The sequence below is a fragment of the Oncorhynchus kisutch genome, linkage group LG30 (genome assembly GCF_002021735.2).
Source record: "Oncorhynchus kisutch isolate 150728-3 linkage group LG30, Okis_V2, whole genome shotgun sequence".
Classification (NCBI taxonomy): Eukaryota; Metazoa; Chordata; class Actinopteri; order Salmoniformes; family Salmonidae; genus Oncorhynchus; species Oncorhynchus kisutch.
Genome location: NC_034203.2, coordinates 2,722,903 through 2,750,062, shown reverse-complemented (window position 1 = coordinate 2,750,062; position 27,160 = coordinate 2,722,903). Strand labels below are relative to the sequence as shown.

Genomic DNA, 27,160 nt, shown 5'->3' with positions numbered 1-27,160 from the left:
CCTTAATTAAAAATGACAGGTTTGGGTCAAATCCAATGCAACCCAACATAGAGTGAACCCTTCTGTATTTTCAAGCATTGTGGTGGCAGCATCATGTTATCGGTATGCTTGTTACTGGCAGGGACTGGGGGGTTTGTCAGGATCAAAAAATATGAAAGGTGCAAAGCCCAGGTAAAAAGTTAGAGGATAGCCCGCGTCAGTCTTCTGAAAACCTAACCCTGTGATATACGGTAGTTTTATTTTTCAGCGGTACAATTACGCAAATGTTAATGCCAAAGACACAACATAATGGCTTTCCAAGAGGAGTTGAGTGTTCTTGAGTGGTCCAGTCTCTTTTGCTTGAAAATTGCTGTCCTTCAATGATTCCCAACCATTTTTACTGAGGAATTTGTTGCACTGAGGATATATGTTGCACTAAGGGTTGTTAAAGTTGTTAGAATAGTATTCAAAATTATTCACAGCTGTAATGACTGCCAAATGTGCTTCCACCAATTATTCATTCAGGGGTGTCAAGACATTTTGTTTTTTGAAATTATTGTTACTAATTCAGAAAATGTTCTATACATTTTCTTTCACTTTGAAAATGTGGACTAGGTTGTGTAGATCGGTGCGGGGGGAATCAAATTCAATCCCTTTTTAGATTTCATTTTAAGGCATCAAAATGTGAAGACTATGGGGGGAGGGACTTGCACTAGGCACCGTATAACGGTGGGAAACACACATGTAGAGATCATCCGTTGACCTACTGTAATGCTCCGGGTGTCGTGGGTGTGGAGTCAAACGCAGGAGACAGAGAGTGCAATTATGTGCTCTTTAATTGCACCAACGCACCACAGGGTGCTCACAATAATAACGGCCCCAAAACACAGGGAATGAAAAATGACTACTGAAAAATGCACGACCAGGAACTAACACGTTCCTCTACTACAGAGCCGAAGGTTACAATGAATAATCCCGCACAACAAACAGGCGAGCCGGCTGTCTAAAGAAGTCCAACTAATCAACACAAGCAGGTGCTACCAATAAACATACAAGGAGGGGGAGGAAAGACAATCAGTGGCAGCGAATAGGCCGGTGACGACGACCTCGGTCGGACTCGTGACACCTACTCTGCGTCTCAAAGACACGGCGGTTGGAACCAAAAATCTAAAATTTGTCTCATCAGACCAAAGGACAGATTTCCACCAGTCTAATGTTCATTGCTCGTGTTTCTTGGCCCAAACTTGTCTCTTCTTCTTAATGTTGTCCTTTAGTAGTGGTTTCTTTGCAGCAATTCGACAATGAAGGCCTGATTCACGCAGTCTCTTCTGAACAGTTGATATTGAGATGTGTCTGTTACTTGAACTCTGTGAAGCATTTATTTGGGCTGCAATCTGAGGTGCAGTTAACTCTTAATGAACTTATTCTTCAGCAAAGGTAACTCTGGGCCTTTCTTTCCAGTGGTGGTCCTCATGATAGCCAGTTTCATCATAGCGCTTGATGGTTTTTGCAACTGCACTTGAAAAAACCTGCAAAGTTCTTAACATTTTCCAGATTGACTGACCTTCATGTCTTAAAGTAATAATGGACTGTCATTTCTCTTTGCTTATTTGAGCTGTTCTTGCCATAATATGGACTTGGTCTTTTACCAAATAAGGCTATATTCTGTATACCACCCCTACCTTGTCACAACAGAACTGATTAGCTCAAACACATTAAGAAGGAAAGCAATTCCACAAATTAACAAGGCACACCTGTTAATTGAAATACATTCCAGGTGTATACATCATGAAGTTAGTTGAGAGAATGCCAAGAGTGTGCAAAGATGTCATCCAGGCAAAGGGTGGCTACTTTGAAGAACCTAAAAAAATATATATTTCAATTTGTTTAACACTGTTTTGGTTACTACATGATTCCATATGTGTTATTTCATAGTTTTGACATCTTCACTATTATTCTACAATGTAGAACATAGTACAAATAAAGAAACCCTGGAATGAGTAGGTATGTCCAAACTTTTGACTGGTACTGTATATATTTATATATATATCTATTTGTTTTTTTGTTATAGTATTTTGATATTGACTACTGCATTGTTGTGAATGGCTTGCAAGCTAAGCATTTTAGTGTACTTGACAAAAAACACAAATACAAGTTTATAGAAATGTGTGGCTTGTTCTGAGGAGAATTCACACACACAGAGAAATCACAAGGTGTTACATTGTCACACTTTATTAATAATATTCTTGATCATTTACATACAACTACATTTTGCTTATGCTTCACTTCAGACAAATAACTAACAACTCACAAGTGTGTAAGATGATCTTTCTAATGTGAAGAAACTATTGAGCAGTTTAAAGAAGACACAGTTCAGTGGATTTGTCACTGTAAGGCAATCACATACTGCCATGATTTGACATGATAGCGAACAGAATGCATAATAACTCATGGCTATTGTTAATCAATAAATGGCTTGTTTAAACTCCTGATTATATGCTATATGTTCAAATTCCGTGGTGTAAAATGCATATATTTGTCTTGACAGTCATAGCATATATTTAGAAAAAGGCAGGCTATAATGATGGAGAATCAAGAATTAATGGTTATTACACGTTGTCAATCTTGTTTTTAGCACAGGGGTTTATTATTGGCATATTCAATAATCAATTAAGTGTTGCGCAATATGAAATATATTTCCCCCCAGGATGTACCTCCTACCCTTGTCAATCATCGGAAACACAAGCCTGGTCTGATAACTTTTATTATTTTGTTTGGATAGTCCCAGTCGGTATTAGATAGAACACAGCAGGCCCTGCCTGCCTGTTGGCAAAAAAAACCTGTGGTTACCTAGGTTACCCCATTGGCTCACAGCAACAACTTGACCTTTCTCTTGTTGTCTGCTTGTTTTAGTCGATTACAAAACTACATTTAAGAAAGTACGTCTAAAGATTTATTTTTAACATTGCCTGCTCCCGAGCATTCTCACTACTTAGAAGAGCATATTATACGAATTCCTTCATGCCCCTTTTCATTATGGTGCTAGCAGCCACGTGAGAGTGAGTGCTAGCTAGCTACGACCGAAACATTAAGCTAGCCAATACCAAAAATGCAAACAAATGGACTATACAGCTACAAGTAGATACAAACAGACTATACTTGTCACACCCTGACCATAGTTTGCTTTGTATGTTTCTATGATTTGGTTGGTCAGGGTGTGAGCTGAGTGGGCATTCTATGTTACATGTCTAGTTTGTCTAGTTCTATGTATGGCCTGATATGGTTCTCAATCAGAGGCAGGTGTTCGTCATTGTCTCTGATTGGGAACCATATTTAGGTAGCCTGTTTGGTGTTGGGTTTTGTGGGTGATTGTCGCTGTGTTACTTTGCACCAGTATTAGGCTGTTTCGGTTTTTGTGTTACGTTTATTTGATTTTGTATTTGATCGTGTTTACTGTCTCATTAAACATGGATCGCAATAGCCACGCCGCATTTTGGTCTGACTCTCTTTCACCTAAGGAAAACCGTTACAATACTAATCAAGTTAAATGTCTTTATCTGTCATTAAATGTTTTCCACACACATAGCTACGTGTAGACTACTTTGACACCGGGTCCCCACAATTTCCCACTCTCCGATGCCGAATAGCCTGAAGCCAAAGGGCTCTTGTCCCAGGCTCTATTTTCCTACATGGGAGCATTGCGAACCGTAGGTCGGGATTTTTGACCTGGTTACAGCTTTTCGGCACAACAAAAAAATCTATGACGAAGTTAGCTCTTTTACAATGGGGGTCAATAGGAAATAATGTTTGTTTTCCACAATTTGTGGGCCTGGTCAATTCCTTATGACATATTGAGCTCAGTTAGCCCTTCAACTTTACTCAAGAAGGCGAACATTAACTTCAAACAAATTACACAGTAACAATGGCAACTTGCAGGTTGCTTACATTCTTTTTGCATGAAGTTTAAAACTGTCACTACTAAGTGATTATGTCCAAAGTGCCTAGTTGCATTGTCAAATAATAAGGTACAAGTACAAATAAAATGTGGAGCAACACTTTGCTTGAAGTGTAGAGAGCTATAACAGCTTTATAATACTGCTACCTGACTGACATGGATTCTGTCACAACACTGACATAACACTAGTTTGTGACAACTGATGAAACATTCACAAGCAGAATGAATCAAGTGCTATTTCAGTTCAATTACTTTATCCTGACAAAGTCACCAGACAAGGAAACATTGACAGGAAAAAAAGTCAGTGCCCAATGAACTTATAAATGGTTTGTCACACAATTTTCAAAGAGAAATTACAACATTCTTGTGTCAGCCATATGTCAGCATCCCAGACAATGAACTTTAACAGGATGTTCCACTCAATATATAAGGTTGTATGTTAGATTTGAGAGGAATATCTCTTTTAGAAAAGTGTTACTGAACATCCGTTAAAGGTCAAAAGATTATCATGCATAATATCGTGAGACCTATTGCATGTCGTAAAATGTGAAGTCCCTCCCTCACCCACATTATGGCTTCATGAACAATATACAAAATTAGAAAAAAGAAAAAAAATTATACAAAATATAAATTTACTATTATCTGTCATCCCATCGCATGTTCCAGTTAACTACAGGATTTGTTACTTTACTTGTGCTTCAGTAAGAACCAATATGCACAAACAGTATGGGTTTGAACAATTGGTTCCATTGTTAGCACAGATGATTGTCATTGTTGTCGTAGGTCTGGTCGAATTAAGCTGTACTGTAGATTAATGGGTGATGGAGTTGAATGGGCCCAATCGGGCAGTGTATGAATCTTGAAACTAAAGAAGGTTAAACCAAGGCCTCATACCTTTAATAGGGTTTCATTAAATTATGTTATGATAAATTGTAAGGTCTCCTCAGGAGACCTCTGTGTGTGTTTTAACACCTGTTTTGAGTGTTGATCCCTTCAGACACTATCAGAAGGCGTCTACGTTCAGACTCCTATCTGGATCCCACCGTGGTTATCTGGTTTTCTGAGAACACAAGGCTGCCACAGACCTGATGAAACCAGTCCCTTGTCAGAAGATGCTTACACTCGTTCACATTGTTATGACTCTATACTTGTGATGAAAGGTCAAGTTTTGGTCAAACCCACTTCTGAGATTTTACTTGCTGATAAGATGGTTCCTGCTGTCAGAGGGGAGGTTAGATTTATTAAAATGTTGTTGCTGGGGAAAGTTATGTAAGGGGGATTGGGGAGGCTATGAGTTACAGGATATCTTAGACACTTTGCAGAACTTGGGGAGAACTATCATATACTGTACTCTCCATCAACTTCTGCCTACAATTGTATTACTAAAATGAGTATTTTAATACTTAAACAAAGAGTGTGTTTCCTTTCCATTACTAATGTATGTTTGATAATTATATAGACCTGATCATCGGTTGAAGAAATTAACCAACAAAACACAAATTTAGTCCTTTTGGCAGCAAATCAGAAACACCACCACATTCCATTCCATTCCTACCCATAACTTTACTACAGGTTGAAGATGTGAAAATCATTAAATAAAAGTCACTATCTCACCACACCAACACAGCCCCCTGACAACTCCACATCTCCAATCTCCATACAGCATCATACTTGCTGAACACCCCCTTCCTCTCGCTCTCGAACATATCGATCATGTAATGCAGGAGTATTCATTATTAGGACAACTGGAAAAAGAATGCAACACCATATTGTTTCGCCAAACCCCCAGTCTCTGCACCCCTAACCTCCCCACCCACCACCTCCAAAACAAGGCCTCTCTCTGTCTCCACGTGCCCTCTACCCCCCTACTAGACCTGCACCACATCCTCCTGACACCCCTGCTCTAATCAATGGCGGCCCAGGAGTTTTGAAAAGAAGCCACTGGAAGAAGACAATGATTTTTTGGGCTCTTTGGCCGCCACTGCTGCGCTCGCCCCAAGGCCCAGCTCCCCTTCCAGCTGCTCCAGCTCGGACTGGTCCAGCAGCTCAAATTCCTCCACATCGCTGTCCGATGACGACTCCTCTGCCAGGTCCAGGGGCAGCAGTGTCGTGGGGTTGGGGAACAGCAGGGACCTGGGGTGGGGGTCTGTGGGTATGGTGCTACCGATGGCAGCCTCCAGCCTCTCCTGAATGACAGCGGTGGCGGCGGCTGCAATGACATTGCCTGCCATCTTGTGGACAAACTCCATGGCCTGGGTGGAAGGGTCCCCCTGGAGCAGGGGCACGGACCCCCCCTTGGCTCTGCTGTGCTGGGGTTGGGGAGGGGGGGTGGGTAGGCCGATGCTCAGGTCGTCATCGTCCTCCCCATTGGTGCCGTTGTCCAAGGAGGGGAATTCCGGGAGGCCCCCTATGAATAGTTCTTCTCTGTCTAGGTCTACAGGAAAATAAAAACAACCATGTTGTTAATGTGAATTACAGTTACTTTGTATTATAGGGTGACATTTTGAGTTGACAAAAGCGGTCACACAATTGAAAATACTTGTCACGGCACTTGATCCTAAATGTTTGGAATATTGCATATGTACTCACAATGGAATACACACACAGTAACACTCACCATCTGAGTTCTCAGTCTGGGGCGTATGTCCCTCAGACAGGTTAAATGTTCCGTTGTCTGTCCACGTCACATCAGAGGCCTCTGTATCCGATATCGACATCTCCTTACAAACTGTGGAGTCCAACTGTCGCAAGTAAAAGTAACATTATTAGGACCTTACTTTTTTCTGGGTAATGTTCGGTAGGACATTTTTGGGGGGAAACAGAAAGTTACTTCCTGAACAGTCAAATAAGAATACATACAGTACAGTGGTTTGTCCTTTAAACGTTGCAGCATACTGCAGCACAGCTTGCGTGGTGCCGTAGAATTCTATGGCATGTTATTTAAGTGCCAACCACTGGTACCATTAATGCTAGTTCGTGCTGGTTTGACCACCAGAGGGCATCTTTGAAAAGCATTTGGTAGCCTTCAATAGTGGCTGTACTAGAGAATTTAAAACCTTTTTTTGTAACAACATAGTATATGGGACTGATTTAATTCATTTTATTAATATTATGGTGTTTCTATTTAAATTAAAATGAAAAACCCTCTGGGTTCTGTTAGGATGAAACGGAAAATATGGTGCTGTACAACGTGATGGTCGGGAGTAGGCTACAGTACTTGGCTATTTAGCTAAAGAATTCCCGTGTCATGCAGGCACGCGGGAGACCGGTTTTCAATTCCCCGATGGGCAGGAAGGAGTTGGCTGTCCTTGTAAATAAGAATTAGTTCTTAACGGACTTGCTTAGTTAAATAAAGGTTACGCTAAGAGCATAACATTTCTACACCATAATTGTAGTCTAACCAATACCCAAAAGGAGATTCAGTCAAAAAAAAAATCTCATTGATTTATCAAGACCAGTCCCCATGCTTGTCTCAGAGCAGCGTGAAACAGTGCTAAAATAGTTGAAGGCTATTTCTTCAAATCCTATTGCTTCTAACTTCAATATGCTTTTTAAATAAACAAGACCTACACCACTTAACAGCATGTTACTCAACACTAGTGAGACTCATGTTGCCTACGGTAGGTCTACAGTATATCGAAAAACATGTTGTGACTCTCCACCAATAATTACATATAGAGGATTGGAGGATTCTAATTTAAAACCAATCTGTAGAAACGCATTTTGCATTACGATGCGGTGATTTAGACAGCTGCGCCACTGGGGAGGCCCCATGCACAAAGTATCAAAATACAGAGAGGTGTTGGTAAAGGTATATTGTCCTGCTAATAGCCCATAAAGGGCTATTATAATACTGTACATGGTGTCAAAGTAAGGATAACCAAAACATTTATTAAAAACTATCAGAAAGAATGTTAGTACTTATTTATTTTGATCCAAAGCCATGAATGAGTGAACCACTCAGCTTTATGTAGGTGCCGCTATATGACCGTGCCATCAACTTGATAATATATAACGATATTTTGGAGGTTATTTCATTTAAAAAATTGCAATTGTAATCTGAATAAAGATTGCAACCAATCACGGCCGGTTGTGACACAGCCAATGTAACTGAAGAAATACATTTGATGATAGAATTCTTCCCCCTACCCTCCTTTTAGAAAAGTCTATTGTCCAGTTACCTGCTAATAGCCATAATGGCGCTGTACAACGTGACTGTGTATTCGAAAGAGTGTTTTCCAGTAAGAAACAATTTGCTTACCTTCATTAGCCTACTTTATTCCAATATTTCTGTAATTCAGTGACATTTATTCCCATAGTAATTCGTTATTGGTCCATAACTAAATAAACATTGGCATTTTGAAAGAGTTTTTTATCATTTATTTATTAATGAAAGCATGAAGATGCCATTATTAGTTACATTGTTTTCATTTGAATGTGCAAAAGGTTACTAAGAACAGCGGGAACGTTTCCCTAGTCAGCGCCATTATTAGTGCAATGGCCCACCCCGTGCCCCCTGCCCTCGTGCCTTGAACCTCACACTTTCAGTATGCCACTCGGGAGCCATTACCAATATGACCAATATATATTGTCCTGCTAATAACAGGGTTAATAATATATCTGTGAGAATATCCAACGGGCTTTTAAATAATTCTAAATGAATAATAATAATAATAGCTTTGTTTAAAAATATTTTGGAGATGATTCATTTTCAAATAATGTAAAATGAGCGAGAAAAAGGGCATTCTTGAACATGGGGTGAGACATTGTTACTAATTTGTAAATAAAGCCAGTTTGTTATTTAGAATGATTTATGTTTTTAGAGGGAGAGAAACCAAATCCTACAGTCATCTCATGGTCTCCCAGTCAAGGTCAGCACGGGTATTGAACCAGCATCTGTAGAGTGTCTTAGACCATTTCGCCACTCAGGCGCTGTACAACGTGACCGGTCGTGAGTGGGCTACACTACTACAGTAAGAGCAAAATAATCCTAACAAAATAAAATAATAAAAACCTAGTGTAACAACAGTTTTAGAAAGTAATACTGAAGTTGTGAACAATTATCAGTTTCTATTTAGGTTTATGTCGCCCATTCATTGTCAGTTAGAGACACAGTAGGACCCAAAAGCATAATCAGTGCTATAACTCCCCCTTGTGCTGGTCTGGAGCAATGGTGGTGACGCAGGGTACCGTACTAAACCACAAATTACATCTAAGTCCCGTGGTGTAAACAAATTACAATGTGCCGCAGCATAATTGCAAAACTTTTGGTGGAGCAACCACTGTATGTACTTTCCCTTTGTACAACATTTGCTACGATGTGCCCTTCTGAACCTGGCCTGGTAAAACTGTAGTCCCTTTTCCTTGTCAGGTCACATGGTCATAATTAGGGCCCCAGAGTCAGGTGGCAAGGTCATAACTAGGGACCAGAGTTTTTTTTGTGGCTAGATCATCTGGGCCATGATCAGTAGGGCACTCCATAGCCAAATGTTTTGACATCTGTGTTCTTATTGGACATGATCTGGAAGAACCTTCCCAGTTCAAAAATGGTTCCTTCCTTCTTCCTCCCTTTACAACTAACTAACCCAACTATTGCAAAACACAGATATGGATCATAAGCATTGAATTTCAATGATTGTCAACACATGTCTAATTAGATTACAGCAAAGGATGAACCAACCTTGGGGAAAAGGGAGGACAGATCGGCTTCAATACTCTCCCGGTCAGCTTGTGCCAGAAGGAGTCTCTTTTCTGAAACAGAAAACACAGAATAAAACATCTGTGGACCTGTTATTATTGTGTGTGCATGTGTGTGTGGGTGTGAGCGATCTTGGAGTTGTTAGTTACCATGATTCTCTCTGATTTTCTGAAGGAATCTTTCCAGTCCGAAGTCCAGCTTCTGCAGAACTGGCTTCATCCACAACCCAAAGTCATGCGCTGTCATCAGTGGCCACAGGAAGACGCCCAGCACTAATAATAGAGGGAGACCGAGGGGTGGGGGGGGGGGGATATGGGGGAGACATAGTTAACAGATGGAGGAGCTAGGGCTGTTACGGAGATCGGATTACCGCCACAACGGCAGTCACGAGTCATGGTGGCAATCAAATTCCACGTGACCGCTTTATCACTGTTATTAGGCTTCTACCAGCTCTGATGCTGCTGCTGGTCATTAGTAGCCTACAAAACTTGCTAACTGCCTGGTACTCAGCACTATTGTCCCTCTAATCACTCTGACATCAATGTGCAACATTCCTGTAGGCTATGCAATTGCGTGAGAAAACAGAGTGATGGCCTCTATTAAAAAGGGGAGTATCCTATCAGCTATCTATAGGCTAGGCCTACTTTATTTATTTCTCAACTTTCCTAATATTAAGCACATTGCTTGTCTTTACAACAGGAGTACAATATTAGCCTACCTGGCTGGCATGAAAATGAACCATGGAAAAGTGTCTTCCATTTGCTATTTAAGTGCATGATAATCGTCCATTCTAAATCAAAACTAATTTCACACATATTTTATTTAGTATATGTAAAGGCAAGATTAAATCAAGGATAGTCTGATGGGTGACAATATTAGCCTGTCACTTGTGAATTATATATTATCACTTGTGAATGATGCCCAGCTGGAGTGCAGTAAAGGCAACAAAAAAAACATGCCTTTTTTAAACATTTTTTTCAAAATTATACCTGTTGTAAAGCAGATTAATGTGCATAATTTTAAGATGTTATTTGGCCACTCTAGTTGTGAAACAAACCTTATAAAAACATATAGGCCTGTGGACTAGGCTACATGAGGTGTAATTATGCACATTAATCTGCTTTACAACAGGTTTAGAGCCAAACTGGCATATATAAGCAGCATGTGAGTTTCAAATTTGGGGAAGATAGTTTTCACCATAAAAATCCACCTTTATAATAAAAGCATTCCATGCATAAATGCATTTGAGGTCACTTTTGAGAATGGTGTTTTCCTGCTAATGGAACATTGCATTTATGCAATGGCCTACTGGCCTACTGCAATGTGCTCATTGCTGCGCTTATAATGTTAAGAAATAGCCTAATAGTTTATTAACATTTTAAGCTAAACGATCCAATCTGTCGTGTCAGACTCATTGCTTAAAAACTTTTTTTGGTGCTAGTTGTATTACTTTGGGATCTATCCCATCCCACAACTGTCCCAGACCAGGTTTGGAATAAATATTTATCGCACAAAACAGGTCAACTTTTGTACTATGGGGGATAGTAGATTTATGTTCGTTAGGCCTACTCATCTTGTTGGCTGACAAAAATAAATGTGGACAGTTCATCCAATATCTTCGATATGTGCTTCGGAATTGGATAAGGACATGTGCCTGTGAGAAAGACCCAATCACGTGACTGCGAGCCATTTGAGTGAGACTTACTTTTTTATTTTACCTTTATTTAACCAGGCAAGTCAGTTAAGAAAAAATTCTTATTTTCAATGACGGCCTGGTGGGTTAACTGCCTGTTCAGAGGCAGAACGACAGATTTGTACCTAGTCAGCTCGGGGGTTTGAACTCGCAACCTTCCGGTTACTAGTCCAACGCTCTAACCACTAGGCTACCCTGCCGGCCCGGGTCAGAAGTTAACATACACTAAGTTGACTGTGCCTTTAAACAGCTTGGAAAATTCCAGAAAATGATGCCATGGCTTTAGAAGCTTCTGAAGCCTCCAATCAGTTGAGTCAATTGGAGGTGTACCTGTGGATGAATTTCAAGGCCTACCTTCAAACTCAGTGCCTCTTTGCTTGACATCATGGGAAAAATCTAAATAAATCAGCCCCAAAAAAATTGTAGACCTCCACAAGTCTGGGAGCAATTTCCAAATGCCTGAACGTAACACGTTCATCTGTTCAAAAAAATTGTACGCAAGTATAAACACCATGGGACCACGCAGCCGTCATACCGCTCAGGAACGAGATGCGTGCTGTTTCCTAAAGATGAGCGTACTTAGGTGCGAAAAGTGCACATGGGGACCAAGATCGTACTTTTTGGAAAAATGTCCTCTGGTCTGATGAAAGAATAATAGAACTGTAATGACCATCGTTATGTTTGGAGGAAAAAGGGGGAGGCTTGCAAGCCGAAAAACACCATCCCAACCGTGAAGCACGGGGGTGGCAGCATCATGTTGTGAGGGTGATTTGCTGTAGGAGGGAGTGGTGCACTTCACAAAATAGATGGCATCATGAGGTTGGAAAATTATGTGGATATATTGAAGCAACATCTCAAGACATCAGTCAGGAATATAAAGCTTGGTCACAAATGGGTCTTCCAAATGGACAATGACCCCAAGCATACTTCCAAAGTTGTGGCAAAAGGGCTTAAGGACAACAAAGTCAAGGTATTGGAGTGGCCATCACAAAGCACTGACCTCAATCCCATAGAAAATTTGTGGGCAGAACTGAAAAAGCGTGTGCGAGCAAGGAGGCCTACAAATCTGAGTTACACCAGCTCTGTCAGGAGGAATGGGCCAAAATTCACCCAACATGGTGGGAAGCTTGTGCAAGGCTGCCTGAATCATTTGACCCAAGTTAAACAATTTAAAGGCAGTGCTACCAAATACTAATTGAGTGTATGTAAACTTCTGACCAACAGGGAATGTGATGAAAGAAATAAAAGCTGAAAAATAATTGTATTTAGTAATATTTCACATTCTTAAAATAACGTAGTGTTCCTAACTGACTTAAACAGGGATTTGTTTTTATTTTGAAAAACTGAGTTTAAATGTATTTGGCTAAGGTGTATGTAAACTTCCGACTTCAACTGTAGCCCAACGTTTTTATCACAAATAAAGTTACATAAATAACTCTAAATTAAGCATAATAGGAGTAGCTGACTCTTTGTTAACTTCTCAACACAGAATAGCCGCATGTGCACACTCCCTCAAATCGTTTGGAAAAAATATCCTTTATATTTTATTCAGCTTTGTTCAATTGTATTCTTCATACTATAAAATAATGCCATTGAATTCTTGTCTGCTAAATGAACTAGTGTAGCCCACAGCCATATGGCATAGCCACATCAGGACCTAATACAAGGACAACTCAGAGTAAGATATTCTGTTCTCCTGAAATATACTACATTTTCTTCATATCATGCTTCTTTAGACCTGTCTAAAATAAATAACGGATTTGTTGCGATGGTGTAGGCTGTATTACATGGATTTATTAGACTTTTTAAAATTTAGGTGTTCCAAAGGTCTGCATCAGTGGCTTGTAGGCTATGCGTGGAAGACAGGAGATGGTAAATGTGTTTATGTTAATTAACGATCAATTACCATGAGGCCGGCAGTTATTTGCTTGACAATCACCGGCTGATGAAATTTCATGACCGCCACAGCCCTAGTAGGAGCCATTTACATGCATATATGTCGCACATAGCAAGTGTGTGGAACTGCTGACGGCGGGGAATTAAACTAGCGCAATTGGAAGCAGCGTGAGACTGACGGAAGGACTGCATTTCCAGGGATCCACAATACCATGTCAATCCTGGAAAATTCTGAAACTGTAGGGGAAACTAGGATAGGAACATCCTTACACAACCTCTTGGCGAGGCAATTTGGAATTACCATTGAATTCTTTGAAAGAGGCTAATGTGAAAGACAAATTACAAGATTATGCTATACTGTTTATGCATTGAATAGCTTTGATGAGTACTTTCTCGTCAAATGTCTTTGTGAACTGAGAGGATCCTAAAAACCTACAGCTGGCATTCCATAGACAAGATGTGGTGGGTGTAACCGAGACAGGGATAGCGTGGGGGGAGTAGAACATAATTGATAATGTGTCTAATCGTCGTTGCATCTGGGAAACGGCACCGGGTACAGATGACCACAGGATAAATCCAACGTGGCTTATGGTGCCCCCTATCTGCATGGGAGAGGTGGAACCAGCCATGACTAAGCATTCTTAGTGTATATAAGAAACATCATTGTCTGTAAAGGTTAGACTCTAGGTCCAATACTCAAAGGTGTTGGGTCGACCAGCCTCATTATTGCAATAATTAATCAATATTGAAAAAATATTATTGTTTGAAGAAATTACAAAGTCTCTCTTACCTGATTAGAATATTCTATCACACTAGCGTGTATCCTCCGAGGTGTTTAGAGAGCTGAATATTTCGGACAAAGCACTTTACTTGCATACTTCAAGTGAATGATAATCAGCAGTAATAAATTCATCCTTTAAAATAGTGAATCAATATCATAGGATGAAGCAAAGATACTGCATGTCAAATGTTAACCACCATAGTTCAGCTCAGAATTGGAGGACAATTTATTGAATGTCAACTTCTTCCTAAAGCTGGGTTCACGAGTTGTAACATTCCACTCTAAAGACATTTCATAATCTCAACTAAAGTGATGATACATCAGTTTGAATCAACACATTCTCCAGATTATTTTGTGCCTTGCATATTGGCTAGTTGTCCAAAGATACGGTTGGATGATCCCAACAACTTACCTAAAACATATAAGATGAGAACACCTGGAATGTAGCGGCCTAAGACAGCCAAAAAGGTGCACAAACTGCAGACCAGCAAGCAAAACTAAGATGGGGAAGAAGGAAAGAGAGCAACATTTATTAGGTTGCAACCAGGGCCGGCTCCAGCTTTTTGGGGGCCCTAAGCAAGATTTGGTTGCAAGGATGAGGAGAGAAGGGACTCAAGTTTTATAATTGATTTAGAACTTGACATACAATGCAGGAGTCGGGCTGCATCTAAAATAATTAAGGTAAACTGAGTTTATCAATCATACTTTTCAATTTGGATTAAAGGCAACTACTGAATATCCAGTCATAAAAAATAATGCATCAGGCATTACAAACCACATTTGCCTCACCTTGCCTGGATTCTGCTGCTTGAAGGAGGAGGTCTCCTGCAGAAAGAGCTTGAAGCTAGTCCAGGAGTCTGTGACCTGTAGCCCAGCTCCAGATCTGCTGTCCTGGCCCGCATCAATGATCTCCCAGCTAGAGTCAGAGAGAATTAGAATGATCCATCACTGGTGACCACAAGCACAGCCTCTTTTCTCCTGCTAACAAGGTTGTAAATCCATCCCTGGTTAAATAAAGGATGAGTAAAATAACATTAAAAAAAGCCAAATCTGGTATCAGGAGTTTTGTAGCATGTCAGTACCATACATTATATTTGTTGTTGGCACAGTCATAGAAATGTATCAAACCAACATCACAGAGTTGAATCAGTAGAATGTGGGTCATATGAGCACCCCTTCTAGAAACAGTTGTAAAGGGAAGGTTAGCACCCCAACATGAGAACTGTATCATACTCCATTTGGGCTATCATTAGATCATCACATGCTCTAGTATATACTATAAGGTATGGGCGGCAAGTAACTTAGCGGTTAAGAGCATTGGGCCAGTAACAAAAAGGTCACTGGTTCGAATCCCCGAGCTGACGACGTGGGGGGAAAAAAACGGTTGATGTGCCCCTGAGCAAGGCACTTAACCCTAATTGCTACTGTAAGTCACTTTGGATAAGAGAGTCTGCTAAATGACTAAAATGTACATGTCATCAAAGGTGACTTTATAGGCCCTACAGTCACATGCTTTACTGCTACGACATGCTAGGATATGGAGCTGGGGGCCTTGGTATCTGTCAGAATGTAAATGGTGGACAGCGCGGACTCACAGAAACTAGGGTAAACTTGGTTCCAGCTCAACATAAATAGCAGGCCAATTTGTAATATGTTTCAGGGTATTTTACAAAGCAGCTAGAATGCTAATGGATCATTTCAGGTAACAACACTGGTAACAAATGACCCTCGAAGTCTGACAGAGACATTGTCATGGTGCATAAGAGCAAAGATTGAGTTTGGTCTTTGCTCTTTTGCACCATGAAAATGCCAACCTTACACTTCAAGGGTCATTTGCAGGGTCAGTTGTTACCGTGATTTGAAAACCAGCATTGTTATTGGAAATTCGCTGTTAGCATGCTAGCTGCTTTGTAATTCACCATGAGATGTAGTCCAAATCGGCCTTTGCTGCTATTTATGTTGTTGAGCTGTAACCCTTGTAACCCTAGTTCGAGCTGAACCATAGTTCATGTTTGTTTTTCTGACTCTGTGCAAAAATACAATCAAAATCACTCAAATCTGGGATTATAATTTCATTTGTAACTTTTCTTCAACAATGTGCGACTAGTAATGCATTGCTCAGTTTACTTAAAGTAGCAATCAACTGTTGAAACAATAACAGTGTTTTCCCCGCTCCTGTTTCGGTAAAAAGCTGAGGGATGGAGCTTGAGAAATGTAACCACTCTCAAATTCATAGACAGAGCTATGGATGCAAGGACTGACCATCCATATAAAATGTATAGTTTTAATCGTGTTTTGAGGCTATAGTGTTTGTTAACTAAATAAATGTAAACAAAACAGTAAAACAAGCTAAAACAATGTTCTGATGGGGTACGACAGTTGAACTAAGCTCATGAGCTTAGAGAATCAATGTGTACATTTCATACATTTTTAAGTCCAAAAATGGGCTGATTACCCCTTTAAACTTCAGTCAAATAATCCCCACCTTATAACACACATTGCTGAAGAATATACACAAATTGCTGTAGTTACAGGAAATGAGCCATTAACATTCTAGCTGCTCTGTAAATTAGTTTGGTTCAGTGCCTAGAGGGTTGAATACATCAGTGAAGGTAAAGGTGAGTTTTTCTTTGATGTGTAACAAAATGAATAATGTTTGAGTAGAGAGAGTTGGGGAAGGGGATGAGCAGTAGAGCAAACTTATGTTTGTTTTTGTCGCATAAAAACATAGGGAAGTAAGTAGGGCTGTTGTGGTGACCGTATTACCGCCACACCGGTATGAAGGCAGTCAATGAAGGCAGTCAAATTCCACGGTAATTAGGCTTCTCCAAGCTCTGATGATGCTGATGGTCATTAGTAACCTACAAAACTTGCTACCTGCCTGGTAGTCATCAATGCAAATGTAATCAAAAATCTAATCAAACAGTTCATGAGAGCCCGTGTTGCGCAACATTTCTACAGGCGTTGAAATTGCGGGAGAAAACGAGGATCCCATCCGCTTTCTATTGGCTAGGCCTACTATATTTATTTCTCATTTTCCTAATATTAAACAAATTGCTTATCTTTACAACAGGAGTATAGCCTACCTGACTAGCATGAAAATGAACCACGCGGAAAAGCATCCTCCATTCGCTATTTAAGTGCAGAGATTACATGTATTTTTCCCCTGGCCCTGTTTCGATACAGGTGCATGATAATGGTCCATTCTAAATCAAAACAAATTTCACACATTTATTATATGTAAAGACAAGATAAATAAAGAATAGTCTGATGGGTGACAATATTAGCTTATCACTTGTGAATGATATAATATCACTTGTGAATGATGCCCAGCATAAGAAACAATGCCTTTTTTTTCTCAACTTTTTCGAATCATAGCACACCTCATGTAGCCTAGCCCATAGGCCTAAATGTTTTAATAAAGTGGCCAAATAACTTCTTAAAATTAAGCACATTCCTCCACTTTGCAAGGGGTATAGAGCCTAACTGGCAGTGTGTGAGTTTCAAGTTTTCACCATAAAAATGCACCTTCATAATAAAAGCATGTGTGATGCCGGTGGTAAGCTAATATTGTCACCCATGAGACTACTCTTTATTTATCTTGTCTTTACATATACTAAATAATAAAGGATTGCATTTGCGGTCACTTTTGATAATGGTGTTTTCTGCTAATGGAACATTCGCGTTTATAGCATTTTACCATGTGTGCATTGCTGCGAGTATAATGTGTAGAAATAACCTAATAGTTTATCAACATTTTAAGATAAAACGTTCTGATCTGTTGTGTCAGCCACATTGCATAAATAAAGTGTTTTGATGCTAGTGGTTGTATTAATTTGGGAACTATCGCATCCCACAACTGTCCCAGACTATGTTTGGAATATGTATTTCTCGCACAGAATAGAATGGGTCGACTTTTGTACTATGGGGGATAGTAGATTGACATAGGCTAGTGGTTTCGTTGTTCGTTAGGTCTACTCGTCTTGTTGGTTGACGATGTGGAATGTGGAACGTTCTTCCAGTATCTTCAATATGCACCTCAGAATTGGATAAGGATGCACGCAAATTGCGTTCCCGATGTGTCTGTCTTCACTTGTAGCCTGTGAGAAAGACCCGATCACATGATGGAGAGCCATGTGAGTGCGAAATGCTTCGGATTGCGGAGCACACTCAGGGAGACGGGCACAAAGCAGCACTCCGGGCCTCAAAAGGCATGGATTTTTTTTGGGTGCATTACGGCCACAAAGGGGATGCCGCCGTGAAATTTGAGGCATTAAGTGCTTGTCAAATTGTGAATGAGAGACTATTGGAGTGTGTACAGCTTATGCAAAAAAATAAGTAGGGCTCATGTATTTCAAGTGACTTTTTTCAAATAATTAGAGTCTCATCATGCAGCCTTACAATGTATTACAAATCAAAACATATAGCCCAATGTTTGTAGAACAACTAAAGTTGCATGAATAACTCTAAATTAAGCATATAGGAGGACCTATATCTTTGTTAACCGCTCAACACATAATAGCAGCACGTGCACACTCCCTCAAATTGTGGAGAACATATTTATATTTTATTCAGCTTTGTTCAATTGTATTTTTCATACTATAAAATAATGCCACAGAATTATAAGCAAATCTTGTCTGCTAAATGAACTAGTGTAGCCCACAGCCATATGGCATAGCCACATCAGGACAACTCAGAGTATGCTATTTTAGCATGCTATCTAACTTGTGGGATACAGTCAATTTTGGCATGACACTGGTATTGGCATGCACCACTGACCCTGCACTGTACATAGTCAGCATACACACTGAAGGTACTCTCTGGTGATACCACCTGCTGGTGCATAAGGACAGTGACAAAGGGACTATATCTGTGGGTCAACTTTCAACAGGGTCAGTGTTGGACAGCTAGAATTGGGGGGTGTCAGATGGAGGCTTGTCAGATTAAATAACAATGGCAAAATTTAAGTTTAACGTGTTGGCGGAGGCCACATGTCTTGTGAAAGCAGCTGTCCTGGACACCGGCAGTGTGAAATTACTTACAGTCACTATCAAGATCTGGTTGCGCCCCAGAACAGGCAGATTCTCTTTTGACAGGTCGTCATTGTAAATAAGTGCATTAAGAACAAATTCTTAAGTGTATAAATAAAAGGTGATTAAAAAAAAATAATCATCCTTGCCACTTAACACTGCTTTGAGGCTCCCGCCTTAATTTAAAAGTGGGTAGTCTTGAACCAGATAGGGCCATAAACATAGCAAAGAGGCAATAGTGGTGTAAAACATCAACTGCAGATAACTTAAAAGGTAACTTTAATTAGACACATTTTATAAACTGTAAGTCACATGAATAAATGTGTTATGATCTGTATCAGAAAGTATTCACACCCGTTGACTTTTTGCACATTTTGTTGTGTTACAGTCTGAATTTAAAATGGATTATGATTTTGTTGTGTGACTTGCCTACACACAATGCCCAATGATGTCAAAGTGGAATTATGTTTTTTGAAATGTTTACAAATGTATTAAAAAATTAAATCTGAAATGTCTTCATTCAATAAGTATTAAAGTATGTGGACACCTGCTCATCTCATTCCAAAATCATGGGCATTAATATGGAGTTGGTTTCCTCTTTGCTGCTTTAACAAACTACTATTCTGGGAAGGCTTTCCACTAGATGTTGGAACATTGCTGCTAGGACATGCTTCCGTTCAGCCGCAAGAGCATTAGTATGGTCAGGCACTGATGTTGGGCGATTAGGCCTGGCTCGCAGTAGGCGTTCCAATTCATTCCAAAGGTGTTCGCTGGGGTTGTAGTCAAGGCTCTGTGCAGGCTAGTCAAGTTCTTCCACACCGATCTCGACAAACCATTTCTGTATGGACCTCACTTTGTACACAGGAGTCTTGTCATGCTGAAACAGGAAACAGCCTTCCCCAAACTGTTGCCACAAAGTTGGAAGCACAGAATCGTCTAGAACAGTGGTTCCCAACCTTTTTTGGGTTCTGTACTCCTAAAACACTTTGACTTGCCTGAAGTACACCCTCATGCGTTTGCAACCGGTGATTCCTAGATTTTCTGTAAATTTGATAAAAAGGTGGTTGACGCACCCAGTCAAGTTTGGCAGACTTGGTTTCAATGTCAGGGAAGTTGGAGTTAAACTCACTGTTGAGTTTAGGTAAATGGGAGCTTACTATTTGCACTATTGTCAACATCACCTGTTAAAAGAGGTGTAAAGCTTCTGAAAACAACTTACTTCCCCATCTTCACATTTCCTCTCCCAGAGTTTGAACTTCTTCATGAATCAACACACTTTGTCAAACATTTTTAGGATGTGTGTGTCTACCTTGCAGAGTTCGCTTAACACATCAGCAAGATTGGCAAGGCAGGATCTCCAGTCTATGTCCTCAAACACAGACACAAGGGGGTGTGACTGCTCAGACAGAAAATCACTTAGTTCGGCACGCAGCTCAAAAAGCCGCTAGCATTTCCCTCTGGATAGCCAATGGACATCGGTGTGAAGCCGTAGCTGCTTGTGCTCAGTCCTGCTGTCATCCCAGAGCCTTTCAAACAATCGGTGATTCAGAAGCCTGGACTTGATAAAGTGAATCACTTTCACTTTGTCCTTCAAAACATCATGTAATTCAGGACTCATTCTCTTGCTAGCCAATGCCGCTCTTTGAATGATAGAGTGGGATTTACCTTCTTTACGTGGGCATTTCATAATTTCACTCTCCCAGGCATTGATACAGCATGATCCGTGCACACAGGAAAACAGGATTTCCAATCCAGATAGTGCTCTGAAAAAAAGCTGTCAATAACGTGAAACACATCCTCACCTGTAGTTCTCCCTGTTAGCTTCTTGCAGAACAGAATGTGCTCATTCATTTCTGAAATGTCTTTGTATTGCACAAACGCAATCAACTGGGCTTCCCCACTGAAATCAGTCGATTCGTCAAACTGCAAAGAAAATGGGCCGGAATTATAGTTTTTTCACCAATTGATAAAATAATATCAACGCCCATTGTCATCGTCCCTACAGCACACAGTGTTATATGACAATGGTACAGACTTCAGTTCATCAGCATCATAGTTTCTGTGAGGATAACCGCAGCAGGCACTCTAGTGCATGGAGCAAAGGATCACGTGCACTTGGCATGAGCAGAGGATCAAACATTGAGCCAACGGGCGGGCGATCATCCAGAGGCCAGATCGACAGTGCATTGCTAACACCCCAAAAGTAAAGTAAAAAACTAGGCCTATAAAATAACTAGAGATTTCACACCAGTGACCTCAGTAATTTTTTTTCCTGCCTATTCAAATTTAATTAAATTGAATATATTTATTTTTCCTTCACATTTTTGAAAATCTTCCCACATACCAACTGGGGACTGCCCACGTACCCCTAGGGGTACCCGTACCCCCGGTTGGGAAACAATGGTCTAGAATGTGATTGTATCCTGTAGCGTTAAGATTTCCCTTCACTGGAACTAAGGGGCCTAACCCGAACCATGAAAAACAGTCCCAGACCAATATTCCTCCACCAAACTTTACAGTTGGCACTATGCATTGGGGCATAGATTTGTCTATCAGAATGCCAGATGGTGTCAATTAGATGGCGCCAACTGAGATGGCGCCAACAGAGATGGTCGCCTCGCTTCGAGTCCTTAGGAAATTATGTATTTAGTTGTTTTTATGTATTATTTCTTACATTGTTAGCCCAGAAAATCTTAAGTGTTATTACATACAGCCGGGAAGAACTATTGGATAGAAGAGTGACGTCAACTTACATTACGACCAGGAATACGACTTTCCTGAAACGGATCCTTTGTTCAGACCACCACCCAGGATATTGGATCTAACCCCAGAGGCCAACCCAAAACAACGTCACCGCAGAAGGGGTAGATGGAGTGGCCTCCTGGTCAGACTTCGGATGCGTGCACACCACTCCCCACTTCTAAGTATATTACTCGCTAATGTCCAGTCTCTAGACAACAAGATGGACGAAATTAGGGCAAGGGTAGCCTTCCAGAGAGACAGAGATTGTAATTCTGTTTCACGGAAACATGGCTCTCTCGGGATATGTTGTCAGAGTCGGTACAGCCACAGGGTTTCTTCATGCGTCGCACCGACAGAAATAAACATCCCTCTGGGAAGAAGAAGGGCGAGGGTGTATGCTTCACGATTAACGACTCATGGTGTAATCATAACAACATACAGGAACTCAAGTCTTTTATTCACCTGACCTAGAATTCCTTACAATGAAATGCACATTATCTCCCAAGAGAATTCTCTTCGATCATCATCACAGTCGAGTATATCCCCCCAAGCAGATACCACGATGGCCCTCTATGTAAACTGGAAACCATATATCCTGAGGCTGCATTTATTGTAGCTGGGGATTTTAACAAGGCTCATTTGAGAACAAGGCTACCTAAATTCTTTCAGCACATTGACTGTAGCATGAGCGCAGGAAATACACTGCTACTCTAACTTCTGCAATGCATAAAAGGCCCTCCCCCACTCTCCCTTCAGCAAATCCGATTACGACTCCATTTTGCTCCTACGGTCCTACAGGCAGAAGCTCAAACAGGATGTACCCGTGACTAGAACCATTCAACACTGGTCTGACCAATCGGAATCCACGCTTCAAGATTGTTTTGATCATGCCGACTGGTAAATGTTCCGGGAATCCTCAGAGAATAACATTGAATTATACGCTGACTAGATGTGTGAGTTTAAAAGGAAGTGGATTGGAGAAGTTGTACCCACTGTGACCATTAAAACCTACCCTGATCAGATGCCATGGATAGATGGCGGTATTCACGCAAAACTGAAAACGCGAAGCACCGCATTCAACCATGGAAAGATGACTTGGAATATAAACAGTATAGTTATTCCCTCCCAAGTCAATCAAATGTTGGTATAGGGACAAAGTGGAGTCGCAATTCAATGGCTCAGACACGAGACGTATGTGACAGGGTCTACAGGCAATTACGGACTACAAAAGAAAAAACAGCCACGTCACGGACACCGACGTCTTGCTTCCAGACAAACTAAAACACATTCTTTGCCCACTTTGAGGATAATACATGGCCACCGACGCAGCCTGCTACCAAGGACTGCCGGCCCACCCCTCCTTCTCCGTGGCCGACGTGAGTAAGACATTTAAATGTGTTAACCCTTGCAAGGCTGCTGGCCCAGGCGGCATCCCTAGCCACGTCCTCAGAGCATGCTCCCTATCCCAGTCTGCTGTCCCCACATGCTTCAAGATGGCCACCATTGTTCCTGTACCCAAAAAGGCAAAGATAACTGAACAAAATGAAGATCACCCAATAGCACTCACTTCTGTCATCATGAAGTGCTTTGAGAGACTAGTCAAGGATCATATCACCTCCACCTTACCTGCCACCCTAGACCCACTTCAGTTTACATACCGCCCCAACAGGTCCACAGACGATGCAATCGCCACCACACTGCCCAATCTCATCTGGACAAGAGGAATACCTATGTAAGAATGCTGTTCATTGACTACAGCTCAGCATTTAACACCATAGTAACCTCCAAACTCATCATTAAGCTTGAGGCCCTGGGTCCCAACCCCGCCCTGTGCAATTGGGTCCTGGACTTTCTGACGGGCTGCCCCCAGGTGGTGAAGGGAACAATTTCCCCTTCGCTGATCCTCAACACTGGGGCCCCACAAGGGTGCGTGCTCAGCCCCCTCCTGTACTCCCTGTTAACCCCTGACGGCACGGCCATGCACGCCTCCAACTCAATCATCAAGTTTGCAGACGACACAACAGTAGTGGGCTTGATTACCATCAACGACAAGACAGGGAGGTGAGGGCACTCAGAGTAGGGTGTCAGGAAAACAACCTCGACTTCAGAAAACAGCAGAGGGAGCACCCCCCAATCCACATCACGGGACAGTAGTGGAGAAGGTGGAAAGTTAAGTTCCTCGGCGTACACATCACGGACAAACTGAAATGGTTCACCGACACAGGAGGTTAAATAAATTTGGCTTGTCACCTAAAACCCTCAAACTTTTACAGATGCACAATTGAGATCATCCTGTCGGGCTGCTGAGGACTGCACCGCCCTCAACCGCAAGGCTCTCCAGGGGGTGGTGCTGTCTGCACAACGCATCACCGGGGGCAAACTACCTGCCCTCCAGGACATATTACTGCACTGTCGGAACTAGAAGCTGAAGAATTTTGCTACACTTGCATTAACATCTGCTAACCATGTGTATGTAACCATGTGACCAATAAAATTAGATTTGATTGCTGTAGTGCGATTCATCACTCCAGAGAATGCGTTTCCAATGCTCCAGAGTCCAATGGGGGCAAGCTCTACACCACTACAGCCAACGCTTGGCATTGCACCTGGTGATCTTAGGCTTTTGTGCGGCTACTTCACCCTGGAAACCCATTTCATGAAGCTCCCGACGAACAGTTCTTGTGCTGACGTTGCTTCCAGAGGCAGTTTGGAACTCGGTAGTGAGTGTTGCAACTGAGGACAGAATTTTTATGCATTGTGTGCTTTAGCACTCGGCAGTCCCGTTCTGTGAACTTGTGTGGCCTATCACTTCCCGGCTGAGCCGTTGTTGCTCCTAGACAATTCCACTTCAGAAAAACAGCACTTACAGTTGAACGGAGCAGCTCTAGCAGGGCAGAAAGTTTTACGAACTTACTTGCTGGAAAGGTGGCATCCTATGATGGTGCCATGTCGAAAGTCAATGAGCTCTTCAGTAAAGCCAGTGTTTGTGTGTGAAGATTACATGGCTGTGTGCTCGATTTTATACACCTGTCTGCAACAGGTGTGGCTAAAATAGCCAAATCCTCTAATTTGAAGGAGTCCACATACTTTTGTATATCGGTATATCTCTAGCTGTAATAATAAACTGAGGATGGATCAACTACATTGTAGTTACGCCAGAATAACCTAATTGACAGAGTGAAACGAAGCTTGTACAGAATAAAAATATTCCAAAACATGCATCCTGTTTGCAACAAAGTAATACTGCAAAAAATGGGTCAAAGCAATTCACTTTTTGTCCTGCATAGTGTGTCATGTTTGCAGCAAATACAATAACTGATTACCACTACATATTTTCAAGCATAGTGGTGGCTGCATTATGTTATGGGCATGCTGATAATCGTTCAGGACTGGGGAGTTTTAAAGGATAAAAGCTAAGCTAAGCACAGGCAAAATCCTAGAGGGAAACAAGGACAATAACCCAAAGCACAGGGCCAAATCTACCCCTGGAGTTGCTTACCAAGAAGACAATGAATGTTCCTGAGTGGCCGAATAACAGTTTTGACTTAAATCTACAGTGCATTCGGAAAGTATTCAGACCCCCTTGACTTTTTATTTTGTAACTAATGCCGTATTCTAAAATTGATTAAATTGTTATTTTCTTCTCATCAATAACCCATCACGACCAAGCAAAAAACAGGTTTAGAAATTTTTGCAAATCTAATTAAGATTTTAAAAAATGAAATATTACATTTATATACATTTTCAGATCAATCAGAACCATAGGCCCTGCTGGAGGTCCTGAGCACATTAGTATCACGCATTTCACTGTACCTTTCCCTTGATCCTGACTTGTCTTCTAGTGCCAGCCACTGAAAAACAACCCAAGGGGATGATGCTTCCAACACCATGCTTCACCGTAGAGATGGTGCCAGGTTTCCTCCAGAAGTGACGCTTGGAATTCAGGCTAAATAGACCTGACTTGGTTTCATCAGACCAGATAATCTTGTTTCTCATGGTCTGAGTTCTTCAGGTGCCTTTTGACAATCTCCAAGCGGGCTGAGGAGTGGCTTCCGTCTGGCCTCTTTACCATAAAGGCATGATTGGTGGTGTGCTGCAGAGTTGGTTGTCCTTCTGGAAGGTTCTCCCATCTCCACAGAGGAACTCCGGAGCTCAGAGTGACCAGGTTACCTCCTTGACCAAGACCCTTCTCCCCCGATTGCTCAGTTTGGCCGGGCATTCAGCTCTAGGAAGAGTCTTGGTGGTTCCAAACGTCTTCCACTTATGAATGGTGGAGGCCACTGTGTTCTTGGGCAACACACTGCTGCAGAAATAGTTTAGTACCCTTCCCCAGATCTGTGACTCGACACAATCCTGTCTCTGCGCACTACTGACAATTCCTTCAATCTCATGGCTTGGTTTTTGCTCGGACATGCACTGTCAACTGTGGGACCTTATATAGACAGGTGTGTGCCTTTCCAAATCATGTCCAATCAATTGAATTTACCACAGGTGGACTCCAATCAAGTTGTAGAAACATCTCAAGGATGATCAATGGTAACAGGATGCACCTGAGCTCAATTTGAGTCTCATAGCAAAAAGACTGAATACTTACGTATGTTTTTTTTTTTTTTTTTGCAAAAATAACAAAAAATGTGTTTTCGCCTTGTCATTACGGAGTATTGTGTGAAGATTGATTAGGCATAAAATGTATTTAATACATTTTACAATGAGGCTGTAACTTATCAAATGTGGAAAAAGGGAACGGGTCGGAATTCTTCCAGAATGCACTGTACTTGAAAATCTATGGCAAGACCTGGAAATGGTTGTCTAGCAATTATCAACAGCTTGTAGAATTTTTTAAAGAATCATGAGCAAATGTTGCACAATCCAGTTGTGGAAAGCTCTTAGTGACATACCCAGAAAAATTCACAGCTGTAATCGCTGCCAAAGGTGGTTGATTCTATTATGTATTGACTCAGGGGGTTGGATACTTATGTAATGAAGATCATTTGGTCTATGTGGACACCCCCTCAAATTTGTGGATTCAGCTATTTCAGCCACACCCATTGCTGACAGGTGTATAACATTTATCACACACAGTCACACAGTCATGCAATCTCCAAAGACAAACATTGGCAGTAGAATGGCCTAACTGAAGAGCTCAGTAACTTTCAATGTGGCACCGTCATAGGATGCCACCTTTGCAACAAGTCAAATCTTTACATTTCTGCCCTGCTAGAGCTGCCCCAGTCAACTGTAAGTGCTGTTATTGTGAAGTGGAAACGTCTAGGAACAACAACGGCTCAGCTGTGAAGTGGTAGGCCAAATAAGCGCACAGACCGGGACCGCCGAGTGCTGAAGCATGTAATGCGTAAAAATATTCTGTCCTCGGTTCCAACACTCA

The 27,160-nt window shown here is 41.3% G+C and overlaps 1 protein-coding gene across 3 annotated transcripts in view; it reads right to left on the bottom strand.

Moving 5' to 3' along the window:
- Positions 1-2,188: 2,188 nt before the first annotated feature.
- Positions 2,189-27,160, bottom strand: part of retreg1 (reticulophagy regulator 1) — a 74,945-nt gene continuing 49,973 nt past the window's right edge. Inside the window, exons 1-7 of one of the 3 annotated variants that reach the window (XM_031809881.1) lie at positions 25,588-26,181; positions 14,792-14,918; positions 14,415-14,499; positions 9,782-9,904; positions 9,615-9,685; positions 6,552-6,675; positions 2,413-6,368 (exon numbers count right to left, since the gene is read on the bottom strand). In XM_031809881.1, coding sequence (XP_031665741.1) covers positions 5,842-6,368; positions 6,552-6,675; positions 9,615-9,685; positions 9,782-9,904; positions 14,415-14,499; positions 14,792-14,918; positions 25,588-25,664 — 1,134 coding nt within the window. In that variant the 5' untranslated portion in view covers positions 25,665-26,181 and the 3' untranslated portion in view covers positions 2,413-5,841. Of the gene's footprint in view, positions 6,369-6,551; positions 6,676-9,614; positions 9,686-9,781; positions 9,905-14,414; positions 14,500-14,791; positions 14,919-25,587; positions 26,182-27,160 lie in introns of those variants that run through there. The other 2 variants (XM_031809880.1, XM_020467330.2) reach the window with 2 other exon arrangements.